Genomic DNA, 15101 nt, shown 5'->3' with positions numbered 1-15101 from the left:
AAAAGCAAAATGCAGCTCTAGCACTGGATGCCAACTTTTCTGCTCAGTCTCCTTGCTGGGGAAAGCCACCCAGGACCTGGCAAAGATCCCCAAGTCTCTTCACGCCCCACTCCTCTCCAACATTGGATCGTCAGCGCTGGGAACAAGGTGATGGTGGAACAGCCCATCCCCTCCTCTCCTTGATCACTGATTAGACCTCAGTCTCCAGTACCATGATTCATGGTCTCAGCTGCTTCTCGTTACACCCCTGACCCTCTCCCTTACTCAGAGCCACTCTGCCTGCAGCATCTTCAGCTGCCGCAGTATTTGTTGGGGATGTTGTTCCCCACCAGGAATGAGGCTTGACTCCCTCTTTGCCACCTCTGCAAAGCTGTTTCCGCTGGTGGGACGGGGGTTCCCCAACCCGCAGCGGTTGCAGAGCTGGGCTGGGAAGTCCCAGCTCGATGCATGATCTTGCAGAGCTCCTGCTGCCCAACAACAGCTGCACAATCCCTCTTGCCATTGCCCAGATAAAAAGACAGGTTTCTGAGGTGTTTGAAGATGTGCAAACATTTTCTTGACCTAAAAGACAGCCGAGCGCTTTGAGCTTAACACAAATCAGCCTTAAAAATATCTGAAGCAGTGTTGAGACACAAAATCACCGCACCAGAGGTGCCACATCAGTGCCTCGTCAGAGCCGGCTGGGGAGGGTCAGTGGCCCTGCCGGCCTGTCAGCAAAGCAGCATTGAACCTGACCCCTCTCCAGCTCCAGATGTGAGCTGCAGCTGGCTGCCACGGCCACGCTGGCAGGACATGGCCCTGTCCCCACGCTGCGGCTGCTGCTTTCGCTAAGGACAGCCCTGCGGAGCGATGCTGAGGGCAGAACTCTGCTGTGAGGCTTCCAGCCTAAGCCGTCCCCCTCGCCAGCTGTGGGCTCAGGGACACATCTGTCCCCTGCTTCGGATTAATGTCTGTCCCATCTGTGCTGGGAGGAAGATGCAGGGCCAGGCAACCCACACCCACCCCTCCTGCCTGCGTTTTGCCTCCACCAGGGGCTGAAGCAACACCCCCACCTCTTACAGATCAGCTGAAGGACCCCTTTCTGTCCCTCTCTCCTTTGTTCTTCTGTACAGAAAGCCGCAGAGCCAGGGTGGGGAACAGCAACAGTTTCGTTTCTGAATCTATCCTGTTTCCTGTCCTTTGCCAAAACCTCTTCTGCTTCCCTATCCAGGGCGTTGGGGCTCACCCGCACCCAGCCCTCAGAGAAACGGGTGATGTTTGTTTTTTTTGTCACAGCAATTAAATGTTTATAGCAACCAAGGCTCAGCAAGCCACAAACTTCACTGATCTCAGACCAAGCTTCCGGAATAATGGCAGAGGAAGCACAGCCTCTTCCTCCAGGGTCAGCAACGGTGGTTTTGGGTCACCAAAGCAGGGCACCTTCAGGCTGGGCATCAGCAGGCTGGAGATCACCCGACATCTTCTGCTGTCCCAGATGGGCACCTGGGGGCTGGGGCTGTGCCCTGACCCCACCTGTGATGGCAGCGACATCCCCGTGGCTGCTGGCTGGTGACCAGGCGGGACATGGGGGGTGCCAGCCACCTCCCCAGGGTCTGCGCTCTGCCTCGAGCGGTGGGAGCAGCTGGTAGGGCACACCGAGCCAGCATCCCTTAGCTGCTCCCCCCACAAAGCCGGGATTTGCCCTGAGCATCCTGCTTTCACCATTACCCCTGTTGCAGGAGCGGCACAGCCGGGGCGTTGCCGCACTGCGAGGGAAGGGATGGTCCCTGCCTGTCCCCAGCTCCCAGGGGGCTCAGGACCAAGAGCACCGCAGGTGAGCGGTGCTGGAAGCCACGCTGCTGCCTGTCTGCGTGGCTCATGCTCCAAGCCACACAGATTTACTGTTCAATGGAGAAAAGATGGTGTCTGCTGACAGCCCACCTCCTCACTGCCGAGCCGCGCTGTGCATCGGAGGAGAGCGCTGGGCTCAGGCGCAGATTTCCTATCCAAATGCAATACAGCTGTTTCTGCTTCCTCTCCAAAGACTGAAGCAAGTTTTAAACAATCAGTTTATCATGTATTTTCTTTGACTAAGGCTCCTTGCGGATGTGACCCACTCCTGAACTGCCCAACCTCACGGCATCAAGGCTGCAGCAGGCAGGGAGCGTGACTTGTACAAGCACAGAACTTGGAGGGGAGGATCCTGACAGCAAGTCCCGGGGCTCAACGCCGTCTCCGTGAGAGTGCCTGTTGTAGGGTGGGCAGAGAAACAGAACAGCCTGAAGGAGCTTTTTGCACTGGGAATTGCACAGACCTTGCACAGTTTCTACATCCCTCCCTGCACCCAGGGCAGGCACAGCCATCTGCATCCACCACTGTACTCTGCAAATCTGTGACAGGGATGGAAGCAAACGGCAGCCACGGGCAGCACACTGCAAACAGCAACACACTGCCTCCTGCCCCAGCTGCGGCCGCCACCCGCAAAAAGGGCTTTCAGCTGAAGGGCTGGGTCACCCCCACCTCTCCCCAAGCAGCACTTGCTTTTCCATATCTCTTACTGGTTCCTTGCTCATCCCTTCTAGCCTGGCCCCTTGCATCTAGAATCAGCAGCTCCTGAAAAGTTTGGGTGCCAAGCCCTGCTGGGAAAGACCAGGACCCCGATTCACAGGTCCCTTTCCCAGCTGGACACACTTATGCAAGCCCAGAGGATGACAAGGCTTGTGTTTGCCATTATTTTTAATGCTGAGGGTAAACCCTATCTCACTGGCATGCTCAAGGCTGCTGAGATTTATCACTAGTTTGCTTTGAACCCAGGTTTACAGAGGAAAGCCGTGTCCCAGTGCCCCAGGCGCCGGCTGGGTGCCAGCCACGGTGCGGAGCAGGACCAAGCCGCGGGTGCTGGCGTCCCTGGGAGGCTGCTGGCAAGGGCAGCGGGGGGAGCGGGAGGGCAAGGGGCCCTACTACACCTGGCTGGCTGTGAAGTGTGGTGGTGGCCAAACAGCAATAGCCAGGGTTTGCCTTTGACGCAGACACCACATTTGTTGTGTTAACCGGGTGGGTGGCGAGGCAGCGCCGCCTGGTCGAGTTTGTCCCACTGAAGTGTGCTTAGTGGGTGCAGAGCCTTTTGGCATCAAGCGTGTGGGAAGTTTTAAGATGCTTATCAGGTCAAGCTGCTTTTGGCACCAAAGATTTTGACATTAGTCATGTACCTGACCCCTGAGGGTTTTGGCCAAGCCCCAAGAAGGCTTGTGTGACAGTAAGACGTGGAGCAGTCTCTAAGGAAACGCACGCAGAAACCACAGACAAAAATATCCAAGAGCGTTGTGAAGTGTATCTGAATATGTAAATGAGGTGCTTCAGGTTAGGGAAAGATATGATTAGGAAACCATTTTAGAAACATCCTACAAGTCAACATCTTCTGCATCTGTCAGTGCTGTTCTTCCAGTGGGACAAAGAGGCTGAAACACGAAAGAGCAGAGCACCTGTGAGCCAGCTCTTGCTTTGTAATACTGCACATTTGCTTTCCGTACTGCGGGAGGCTGGCTCTTCCTCGCCCGTAACCTCCACCTTATTTGGCCTTTTCATACGGCTGCTCAGAGCGAAAGCAGCAAACACCAGGTTTTCCTGATGTGACACCTCCCTGTCCCAGCTGAGGGCTGCAAAGCGCCATCTCAGATCCAGGAGCAAAGACCTCAGTGCTGCCCATGGTTATGGCTTTCCAGCAGGCACTGCCAGGGGCTGAGACACGGCCAGGAGGCTGTTTGGTGCTGGAGAGGCTGTGGGTCAGCAGTCTCAAACCCACGTCCAGCAGCACTGCATGCCTCTGCTTTAATCCCGTCACAGCTGCAGGCAACAAGAGGTGGCTCATGGCGAGAGCCACCGTGCTCTCGGCTTCTGCAAACGCCATGACACAGACCCAGTGAGGCTGTGGGTGAGGTAGGACCTTCCCCCTGAGCCCAGGAAGACCAAGTCCCCAGGTAGGCAGCAGCACAACACCCACCACCCCTTTCCCGTGGGGGTCACCCAGCCCTGGTGCCTGCAGCGCCCCGGGGCTGCTGCTGCCCCGCATGGCTCGGGCAGCCCCTGGGCTGGGCAGCCACGGGCAGGACCTGTGCACAGCAAGAGCAGAAGCACATGGAGCCATCACACGGTGTGTGGCTCGATCCTGAGGCCATCTGGGGTCCTTAAGCAAGTGGACTTCATGAACAAGTCCCACAGCACCCCTCTTACAGAGCACACAGCCGCTACATGGGCGAAGCTTCTCTCAGGCTGGGTTTATTAAAGACTGAGAATACAACTGTGGGCCCAGCCACAAGAACCGGGTGCCAAAAGCAGGGCTGGGTTTTGGCTGGAAGGGTGTGGTCTTTTCTCCAGGCGGCCTCCAGCGATACTGGCCAAATTTCCTATCCGGCAGGGCGTCCCAACGCCCCCACCCCGGCAGCGCTCCATCTGGAGCAGAGCCCCTCTCCACACCAGCCTCAGCCTTGGTTACTTATTGATTTGAACGTGCTAGTCTAGTACAGAGTGAATTAAAAACAAAAATGCATGTCTGTTGCCGTGCGTTGGTGCTGTCTTCAGGCTGTACTGGGAACCGTCAGACCTGGAGAGGGATGGAAGAGAGGGATGGATGAAATCAGGCTGGGCTGGGAGCAGAGATGTCCCAGGGACAGCGGTGCTCCGGGACAGACCCCGTCTTTGCTGACAGGCCACAAAGCGAAAGGCTTTTGTGTCTGCTGCTGGAGCTAAGGGGGTGCTGACGGTCACTGGGGGCTGGTGGAGAGGAGGAGCTGGCACCAGCAGGTTGCTCCCGAGCACCGGTGCGAGGGCTGGGAGTCACGGCCAGCCCCGGGAGATGCCGCGGCTCGCCTGCCTTCCCCGCTTGCTTGAGGAGGGACAGTCCCAGCCAGCCTGGCCAGATGGAGGCAGGAGGGGAACACCGAGGGAAGGCACCAACCTGAGGTTTACTTGAACGTGTGGCTCTCAGCTCCCCCCCGGCCGAATCCTGGAAGAGACAGAGCGGGGTCAGCATTGCTGCGGGGCGGTGAACGCACTGAGGGATGCACAGCACCGAGAAACGGGAGCCCTGAGCCGCTTTCTCCTCCCTCCCACAGCCCTGGCCACAGTGACCCTACCTTTGGGCCCGAACAAAGCGGCATAGCAGGGGTGGTTGCAGTACGGTTTGCCATCGTGCTGCAGGGAAAGAGAAAGCATCAGCCCTGACTGCCCTCCAGCCCCATCCCTGCCCATCCCACCCCTCCTGCAGTCGCTGGCTGCAGGGGACAGGGACCTCCTGGGCAGCAAACCTCACCTCTGCATGGCCTCCAGACGTCAGGGTCTTGTTACACTTCTCGCATCTCAAGCAGGGCCGGTGCCAGTCCTTCCCCAGAGAAGTCACCTTCTCGGCTGCCGTGGAAAGGAGACGGGTTAGTTCAGGCACTGAACAGGTGCAACAAGTCAGTTTCAGCAGGTTGATCTCCTTGCCACCAGCCCTAGGGAGGATGTTTTGGGGCATTTTCTCAAGTCTATTTGTCCAGGACAGAGAGCACCATGTTTCAAATCCAAGTGCTCACTGTGCACACACTTTGCTGAACACATCCAGACACCCAGATCTGAAACAGCAGTGCCGTGCCCAGGGTGAACATCGCTGCATCCTTGCAGACGGACTGACTTCTATCTGTCTTCCAAAGATTTTGGGACCTCCCCCCTTCTAACATCAGCCTGCAAGGGGATGAATTTCTTCCCAGCCAGCTGGAGCCCAAGCGATCACTAGAGTTGGCAGGAGTGAATGGGGGATGCTTGCAGGGGCCGGGGAGGCAAAGCCACCACTGTGCCCTACTAGCACAAACCAGTCCCCTCCAGCCACCAGCACTCTGCCCACCACTCTGATGCTGCATGCACCACGGCAAGCCCGAGCGGGGCTGGAGCTTGGCTGGGGCGCAGGCAGCGGCGGGGGGACAACGTGCTGTTTGCCGGAGCCAGGATGTGTTTACGGAGAGAGCAGGGAACACAAAGTGGCTTTTAATTGCAGCACAGCAGGAGAGGAGGGTATTTTCTGCAGATACGTATGCTCCACATATTAGCAGATGCGCTCCTGGGGACTTATTAAGTGATAAAGCAGAGCTTTCCACAGGAACTCCATCAGAGCCAGGTCCAAGCATTCTCCCCATGCCTGCAAAAGGAGGTCAAGCAATGGGACCGAGCCACTGCTGGCAGCCTGTGCCCCGGGGGACCCTCAGCAGCTTGAAGCACCTCTTCTTTGGAGACCAAATATGCTCACAACAGCTTACGCAAGGAGCCAAGCCGGCGGCTGCAGAGGTGGGAGTGCGGGCAGTGCTCAAATGTCACGAGGCAGCCCTGCTGCCATCCACCAGCGGCACAAAGAGCCTCCTGTGCCCACAGCCCAGCAGGAGCCAGTGTCCTCCCCCTCAGGGGCCCCAGGAGTCCATGCCTGGCCCATGGCGGGGTACTCCCATCATGGGGGCTCTGGAAGGAGCTCAGCCTCCCCACCTCTTGCACAATCATTTGCACCAACACTCGGGCAGGAGCTCTGCCAAGGCTTGCTGCAGCAGGACCCCCCAGCTTTCGGCCATGCAGCTGAGATTGCCCTGGAAATCTGGTGGCAGCCCTGTAGACCCCATCCCCAGTCTCTTGGCATTATCTCCTCCTCACCCCTGCTCTCTACAGACATGATTTGGCCAAAAGCAGCCCAAGGCACACCTGAGCAGGACTGCTAAGCTCTGAGAACCCTGGGGTGTGCTGGAGCTGGGCTTGCTCTGCCTCCACCACCAGTACTCCTTATCTCCAGGGACACAAATCACAAAGCAAGCTTGATCCTCCAGCAGCTTTTGAACCTTCCTTGGCATCAACAGAGACAGTTTTCTAAGAGCAGCCTGATAAGCTCAGGGCCAAACTCCTCCTTGGTCAAACAACACCATCGCACCACCTCCATGGCCTCACCTGCAGGCACAGCAAACCCAGCTCACCCTCACTGGGGTCGAAGCAGATCCACAGGGGAAGGCAATTACTGACACCAGCACCTTGGTAGCTCCTTGTATCAAGACATGGGTAAAAGAGGTGCCCCAGAACCCTCAGTCACAAGAGCCCCAAACCATATTGTGCCAAAACCCCACCTCAAAGCCTTGCTTCAAGTGCTGAGTTCAAGTTTAGGCAAAGCGATGTCCCCCAAGCGAGGGAGCCATGGCCGCCGCACCCCTCCAGGCAGCCCCCACGCCAGCCCCAGCACGTCTCCCCAGGGTGGGCATCACTAACAGGCATGGTTGTTTCACAGAGAGACCAGCCCCCGTGTTTGAGCCTCCAAATTCCTTGGCAAAGCACAGGTAGAAGTTGGGGCACACACACAAGCAGAGCAGAAATAAGGGAGAGAGAGCAGAAGTCAGTGTTGGCACTCAGGTCCCAGATCCCTCAGCTCTAGTGAATTTAAAAGTAAGGAGTGAGTATAAGCTGCTACAGCAAACCCCCAGCTAAACCAGGAAAGTGGGGATGTCTGACAGCCACTACCAGCAGGGCAAGAGGCTCAAACACCGCCAAATATCTATGGGCAGGACAGCAGGACCACGGCACCAGAAGGAGCAAGAACCTGGAACTCCAGGGTCCTGGTTTGGGGTAAGGACACCTGCCTGAAGCCCAGCAGCAGACAGCAGCCAGACAAGGCTTGTGGCTAGCCTGCAACGGTGGCTTAAAAATAACACCCAAGGGTTGCTATCTCGCTTTGCTAAACCACACAGGACAACATGTGGGCAATACACTCACCCAGGAACATGAGTGTGGGTGCAGCGGGCTGCACCAGCGGGGCCTTTGGGCTCCAAATTGGCACAGGGCTGAGCTCCCTCGCCGTGCCATGGTCCCGGCTGTAGGGTGGGGTACCCGCTGCAGCCCACACCCTGCAGCGAGGCACCTCCTTGGGTGCATTCACAGGGTCACCCACCCTAGCAACCCTGGGGACCCACAGCACAGGAGTGTACAACTTTGAGGCACCCCATGAATTCGCATTGCTGGGGTGCACAGGGACCTGTAAGCATCAGGGTGTCTCAGGGACCCAAACGCCAGCGGGGTGCAGCATCGGGGCACCCCAGCATGAGCAGCCTGACAGTCCTGAGGTCCCCGCAGAGTGGGGGCGTCCGGGGGGGGGAGCAGGAAGCCCTTACCGAAGTAGACCTCCTTCTGGCAGCGGGGGCACTTGGGCATGGTCCCGGCTCGGCTCGGGCGCCGCTCGCACCGGTCTGGGATGCTCCGCGCCGGCCCCGCCGGAGTCACTGCCCGGCCGCCCCGCCCCGCCCCGCCCAGATGTGCGGCCCCGCCCGCAGCTGGAGGCACCCACCCGGGGCACAGCCCGGCAGGGGCTCTGCACCCCTTGGCCCCTGCAATCCCTCCACCTGCTCTTCCTCACCCCCGGCACCCCTTTCACCCTTTGCACTCCCATGCCCTTTGCATCCTGCAGCCCTACACCAGTTGCCCCCTTGCACCCTATACCCTTTACACCCCTATACCGCTTGCACCCCACACCCCCTGCACATCCCACAGTCTGCAGCCCAGCCCCCTCTGCACCCCGAGTCGATGCACCCTGGCTCCCTGCCTACACTTGTGCTGCGCGGGTGGCTGAGAACCCCGCTCCAAGTGGGCTGGAGGTGTGATTGGCATTTGTCAATTAACCACATTCCCAGATAAAGATTCATGGGGCACTGACCACCAGGGCTCACCACCTCCAAGTACAAATCTGTTTCGCCCAAGGGAGTGTAAATGTTGACCCTCGGGCAGCATCTCCTGCCCGTGGGGAGGTTTGGGGTACGAGATGGAGCAGGAGGGAGCTATAGGGCTGTAACCCCCCCTCTTGCAGGGCCTCGGGAATGGTGTGGGTGTGGGACATGGCTCCAGTCACCGTGGAGAGACAGCACAGCTGCATCACTGACTGTTGTCATTTTATTAGGAGGGAGGACTTGCTGTTCCTTTGTGCTTGGCTGTGAAGGAAATGAAAACCCTATCCAAAGGTCTGTTTTGTATGAAACAATCCTCCCCAGGGCATGTTGCTGTGCTGCAAAGGTCATGAGGGCTTGTGAAACCCAGCGCCAGGACGCCTAGTGTCTGCCTCCCGAAATGCAGGGCACCCCTTGCCTGCACAAACAGGGCACTGTTGACACTGGAGCCCACCTGTGGGTGCAGGAGGAGAGGCGGCAAGCTGTGCCTGGAGGCAAAGTTCATGGTTCAGCTGGAAATGCTTTATAACGCAGCCTGGCTCCAGCCTCCCTTCCCAGCAGGAGCCCTCGTCTTGCCGATGCTCTCCGCTGCTGCCTGTGGTCCCACGCTCACCCCACTTGCCAGCAGCCCCACCGCGGGCTGGGGAGCCCCTCTAGCATGCTGCTGCCAGGGCACGGCTGGGCTCAGCAGCCCACGCTGGCAGGGGCATCGCTGGGAAACCTGCTCCCCACTAAGGCGTGAGTCATGCTGAGACAGTGTCTTACAGCACGGGTGGAAGGAGGTGTCCTGCAACGGCTGCTGCCTCCACTCTGCATCCTCCCCATCCTTCCCACCCCAAATCACCACAAATATGCAAGCACCATATTTCAGCCATGCCATGTCCTCCTGCACTGAACCGCAGCATCCTTTGAGCACCAGCTGCATTGCCCTGGCCAGAACCTCCTCCTTGCTCAATACTGGGTGCAGCTGGCACCCTGATGAAATACAGGGGACAGGGCATGCCTTCTCTCCTCTCTGGTAGCCCTGCTTCCCCTCGCATGTGCTGCTAGGCTGCTTTGAGGCCGCTGCCCAGCTAGGACAGCCATCTCCAGCTGCGCTCCCTTTTAAGGCAGATTTTGTGCCGGCGGGCAGCTGAAAATTGGCCCCTCACAGGTCTCCTCTGACTGGTCTAGCCCCGGTGGCTGGTCCCCATGGACCGCTCCGCCTGGCTCCTACTGCAGCAGGAACACTCCTGTCCCAGCCAGCGCAGCCCATGCCCCTGCGTGGCACTGCACGCTGGCTGACCCGAAGCCCAGCCACCCCAGCCCCTCGGTTCCCCCCCCGTGCACTTACTGGAAACTGTTCAGACAACAGAGCGGGCACAAAAACGGCAGCAGCTCTCACAAAGCAGGCACCGCTGAGCCGCACACTGCTCTCTGCCAGCCCTGCCCACACGGGGCTTTATGCCTGGCAGCTGCCCCCCCCAGCCCCTGTTTTGGCCCGGTCAGCCCTGCTGCAGGCATGCACCCACCCCGGGCCACCCCAGCCTGCTTCATGAAGGAGTGAGCCCAAGCGTGGTGTCCTCACATGGTGCAATTGTACAGGAATTACAGTGAGCCAGTGCCAGGGAGAAGGATGCTGAGGGTCAGCAGCCCGTTTCTACACCTTGCCAGGGCTGTGCATGCATCCTGCTCATCGCCGCAACCCCGCGCACATCCCGTCGATCGGTGGGCACGCACCGCAGCAGGGCAGCACAGCAAAGCTGTGTATCAGAGGGGCCCTGGCAGGGAGCAAGAAGGGCTGCAGGTGTTCCCGGAGCACAGCAGCACCTCGGGAGCCTGCGGGATGTGACCTCTTACTCGCTTTACAGGGAGCGAGACCATAAACACTCCTAATGCCGCTGTGTGAAACCCATCAGCATGCTGCGGCAGGGCAATAAACTGAGCCCCCGCCAACCTGTGCTCAGGGGAGGTGGCTGGGAACACTGCGGCAGCCCAACATTTGAGGTCACCCCTCCTTCTATTATTCAGGGTCCCCCCAGGAGCCAAAGCCATGCTGCAACCATTGTGAGCCATTTCAGAGCAGCAGTGAGCAGCAGCCAGCTCGTCCCTCTTCAGTAGGACACTGCCCACGGTGCCATGCCCAGGGGCATGGGCAAGGGCAGGTAGCGGGCAAGCTCTGGTGCTGGGCAGAGATGTCTCCAAGGAGCAGCAGAAGAGGAGCAAGGGTGGTGTCTTCAGCGAAGCCAGGTCCCAATCTGAGCACTGCTTCGAAGCCAGGTTTGTAGCCTGCCAGGGAAACAACCCAGCCAACACCACCAGAGAACAGCCTCCTCAGCAAACCACAGAGTTATCTTATCTGGAGACCTTGCTCCAGCTAATTTAACCATTAGAGAAGAGCATGCCTCAGCTGTCTGTGCCCTCTGATAGGAATCTGTGGGTGAGGCTCCATCTCAGAGCATCAGGCGCCAGCCCTCCCTGATGGCATAGCAGCAACCCTCAGAATAACCTGGGCTGTCCCGTTTGTTTGTTTGGGTGGCGTTGTTATGGTCAGGGTCCCCTTGCCAGCCCCTGAGCAAGAGTCAGCAGCAGCTCCCCAGGTCCATCTGCGCCACATTTTGTGCAAGGTCCTTGCAGCCCCCACGGGTTTTCTGAGAGTTTCCTGAGCTCTTTGGGCAGGGTTGGACGGCAAGAGCTCCCAGGCATGCCGGAGCTGTGGGCACGCGCTGCCTGCCCAAATACCTCCTCGAGCAACTTGGTCCCCGGTAATTACCAGAGTAATGACTGGAAAAGTCATGGGCATTTTTGCAGGCAGGGCGGGTAACATAAGCTGATTTGGGTTTGTTTTGCTAACACAGCAAGAAAAAACAGTTATTTCCGCATAGCGAACCAGCACATCTGCCAGGGTGGCAGCTCCCAGCTCGCCTCCTGCCCCCCCTCGCTGGAGCAGGCAGGGGCTCCCACGCTTCCCACTTCACGGACCCCCAAGTGCTCTTGCACAGAGAGGAGCTGATGCATTGCTGAAGGGACAACCCAGGGGCTGGTGGCACCCTGTTCCAAGGGTTAGGACATATCATGGAATCGTTCCCCCAGCCTCACATCCTCCCGAGCTGGGTCCCTGCGGAAAACGTGACTGAGCAAAGCCCCGGGGTGGCAGCAGGGCGCTGGGCTGGGGGCGCACGGGGCAGCGGAGGGCTGGGGGCACGGCCGGTGTTTCCCCAGCGCTCGCACAATGGCGAGTGCTGCAAAATCGCCTTCCCTGGCCATATTTCAGCCCACACTTGCACAAGTCAAGAGCCCGCTCAGCCAAAATGATTTGTTGCAAAATACACCCTACCCCCTCTCAGCACGGGATTCTAATTTGACAAGAAAATTATAGGGTGACGTAAAAAAAAGCCCAGCAGAGGCAGGGGGAGCTGCCAGACACATGATCCCATCAAAAGGCCCATGAGATGCCGGCGCCGTGGCTCTGCCAAGTGGCACAGGGTACCCCATGGCGGGGGGTGGCGCCCCCCCCACCCACTCGCCTTCCATCACCTCCGGATTTGCACATGGCTAATCCCATTACCGGCCGACCGGGAAAACAACAGCATGAAGGCGGCTGTCAGGACAAATTACACCCTAAGGAAAAACTCTGGGGTACGTCTTCATAAAGCTGACAGGCAGCCAACAGCCAGGAGTAATTGGGAACAGGACGGCAGTGGCAAAGGCAGCGTGGGAGCGGGGGGCTGGGGGAAGGGGCTCGGGAAGGGCCCCGGGGGGGTGGTGGCAGGTGATCCCAGCACCCCCGCCAGCACGCTGCCGCTGGTGCTGTAAAGCCCCAGATGGTTCGATCCTGCGAAACACACTCGCTGCCATGCCCAAATCTGTGCTCGCTGCCCTCCCGGACACGGTGCAGAGTCCGTCCCGCCGTGGGCACGGGCAATCACACGGCTGTTTCTAACAGAAACGGTAAAAACATTTCCAGCCGGGGCAAGGCAACAGTCACTCGTCAGGTCAGCTCTCAGCCTCAAGAGCCAGGGCGTGAATGATTATCATGTGGTTAATATTACGCTGTGTGAGCAATAACAAACACAGTAGCCCCAGGGCAGCTTGCGCTGGCGAGGCACTGACGCACGGCACGGGGACACGGTGGGGACAGGGTGAGGGGATGGGGCTGCTTGTGCATGGCCACGCCGGGGATGTGTCTGGGATTTCCAGCCATGGGACAGAAGGGTGCGGTTGCCCTCACCCACCTCTCCAAGTCCCAGCTACATGGAAAATCTCCTCCGATTTCATCCAGGCACCGTTCCCTCAGTATCCCCACGTACAGTCTGGCCAAAGCCTCCACTGCCATCTGCTCTTTTCTGCAAGCTTTCCATGAGCGGCAGCCCAAGGAAACCTCCTGGCTAAATCCTGCCGGGGGAGGGTTTGGTGCATTTTCCTGGCACAGCCCCAGCTGTTTCTGTTGTGGCTATCGAATCCAGCCAGGATCGTGGAGGAAGTAACGCCCGCTGCTTTGGGAAGCCACCCAGCACCCATGAGGCATCTCCTCTGCCTGCCAGGGAGACGCGCATCCCTGCCGGGGGCTGGTGGGGAGGGCGGGCAGCACTCAGGGGATGCTGGCAGGGGACCAGTGCCAGGGGCCACCTCCCCAGCCCTGCCCTGGGACACTTGCCTGGCAGCACCGTTTGCCCTGGGCTGGGTCCAGGCTGTTGACACAACACCTTTTATTCCTGGTTAAAATTTCACTGGGGGTGAGGCAAAGGGGTGCAGGGGTGTTTGCTCTCTCTGCCAGCACACTGCTCAGCGTGGTCACGCTGTGGTGGTGACGCAGGGAGGGGAGCTGCTCCGCTCCACCTTGCCCAAGCAAAACAGAGGGTCAGGAAAGAGCAAGAGAGAGGAGGGCAAGAGGAGGAGCCGCAGGTTTGCATGCCCATTAGCAGCACACACCTCTGTCCCACCAGCACAGGTATTGCCCAACCAGCAAGCCGTGCCAGGGCACTCCAGGAGCCCCCAGGATGGTTCCCTGGCTCCTCACCCCACCTGGAAACCAGCTGGTGATATAAAATCTGCTGCAGGGCCCAGCCTGCATCCTGTGGGGGAAATTCCTCACAGACACCCCCAGGCAGCAACAAGCGGGGAGGTGCTGGGCGATGGAGCCGCACCACTGACTTCAGGGAGCATCGGAGCCAGTTCTTGACCCTCGTAGAAGCAAGCTGTGCTTACTGGGTTGCTTTTAATATCTCTTCTTAAATCACATCTTGCAGCACTTCATCCCTTTTGGCTCCTATTTGTTGACTTCCCAGAAAATGCTTTAAATTTATCTTGCTTGGCTGCCCAGCTGTGCTGCTCCGGCCCCCGTCACGCCGGAGCTGTGCTGTCAGCCGCAGCCGTGCTCCCTGCATTTCGGGAGCCCCTCCACACCGCGGTGGTTGCACCTCCCTTCCCTACACGGACTACCTCAGATGTTATAGCACAGGGCTGCCCTCATTGCTCTTATCCCCACCAAAGTCCCTCCCTGGTGTTTTCCATGTGTGCAGCCTGGTGTGCCCCCCTGGGACCAGTCTGTACGCTCACCGGTCCCTCTTCTGGGTCACTAATGACAGCGCGAGCGATGCAGCCCTATTTCTGGTGTCACAGGCGCCCTCAGCCTTCCGTTGAGAAACACCACAGGGTGACAAGCCTGCTCCTCCCGAAGCTCAGGGATACCCAGGCTGGCACCCGTCACCCAGACCACCCTCACAACAGGTTGACCAGCGGTGCATCGTGGCAGCTGGTGGGGTCCCTGCCCTGTGCCCAGCGATGAGCTGCAAGGCACAGCTCCATGCTGAGCTCTGCTGGCTCCCAGGAAAGCTGGGAGCCACCAAGGGTAATCGCCTGGGACGAGTTCACAGGGCTTGGGGGGTTTCCAAGCAAAGCTGCATCCATTTTGTTCTCTATTTTCCTCCATACCCTAGAGAGCATGTCTGTAATCATAATCACCAGAGCCCTTCAACTTTTTTATCCCACTAGCAAGTCCGAGCTGAAAAAAATAAATAAAATACTCGACATCCCCAGGGGAAAGGATGTTTTCCAAGTAAAGGGGCATTTTCAGCACATGTAGGTCTCCCAAAAATAAATACAAAAATGCACCAAGAATTAGAGGCCAGAGCTGCCTTCCTGAGCAAAGTGCTGCTCTGCTGCAGCAGTGCCCGTGGTGCCCTGGTCCCCACATCAACCCGAGGGTGTCAGGACAGCCCCAACCCCTTGGCACACGCATGGATAACCCCACGTGGGATCCCAGTGCTCTGCTACGTCCTCCAGCTTCCTGCCCTTAACACCCACCTGCTGTAGCTGGGTGTCACCTTCTGCCGTGACAGCTGCCCAGCTCACCCCTGCACTGGGGAGGGGGGCAGTGAAGAGATGTCACTCACCTGGAGCCCGAGCAGCTGGGTTGTTGCCTTTGGGGCA

General features: G+C 58.6%; 1 protein-coding gene across 1 annotated transcript; it reads right to left on the bottom strand.

Annotated features, from left to right (window-relative positions):
• Positions 1-4233: 4233 nt before the first annotated feature.
• On the bottom strand, positions 4234-8237 carry CRIP1 (cysteine rich protein 1). The gene is made up of 5 exons (XM_065649102.1): positions 8145-8237; positions 5288-5382; positions 5112-5169; positions 4934-4981; positions 4234-4579 (listed from the first exon to the last, which is right to left on the bottom strand). The coding sequence occupies exons 1-4, from the start codon at positions 8182-8184 to the stop codon at positions 4941-4943; spliced, it is 234 nt and encodes a 77-aa protein (XP_065505174.1). The 5' UTR covers positions 8185-8237; the 3' UTR covers positions 4234-4579; positions 4934-4940.
• Between the last annotated feature and the right edge of the window lie 6864 nt (positions 8238-15101).

Source organism: Caloenas nicobarica, chromosome 20, assembly GCF_036013445.1.
Source record: "Caloenas nicobarica isolate bCalNic1 chromosome 20, bCalNic1.hap1, whole genome shotgun sequence".
NCBI classification, from domain to species: domain Eukaryota; kingdom Metazoa; phylum Chordata; class Aves; order Columbiformes; family Columbidae; genus Caloenas; species Caloenas nicobarica.
Note: the sequence above shows the minus strand (reverse complement) of the source record. Positions and strands in the feature narration are given on the sequence as shown.

Bases quoted from the DNA above. Each gene is read 5' to 3' on its own strand.
- CRIP1 (XM_065649102.1), bottom strand. From the start codon at position 8,184: ATGCCCAAGTGCCCCCGCTGCCAGAAGGAGGTCTACTTCG. The intron at 5,170-5,287 runs GTGAGGTTTGCT...CTTTCCCTGCAG, and splicing joins CGTCTGGAGGCCATGCAGAG to CACGATGGCAAACCGTACTG. The intron at 4,982-5,111 runs GTAGGGTCACTG...TGTCTCTTCCAG, and splicing joins CGCTTTGTTCGGGCCCAAAG to GATTCGGCCGGGGGGGAGCT.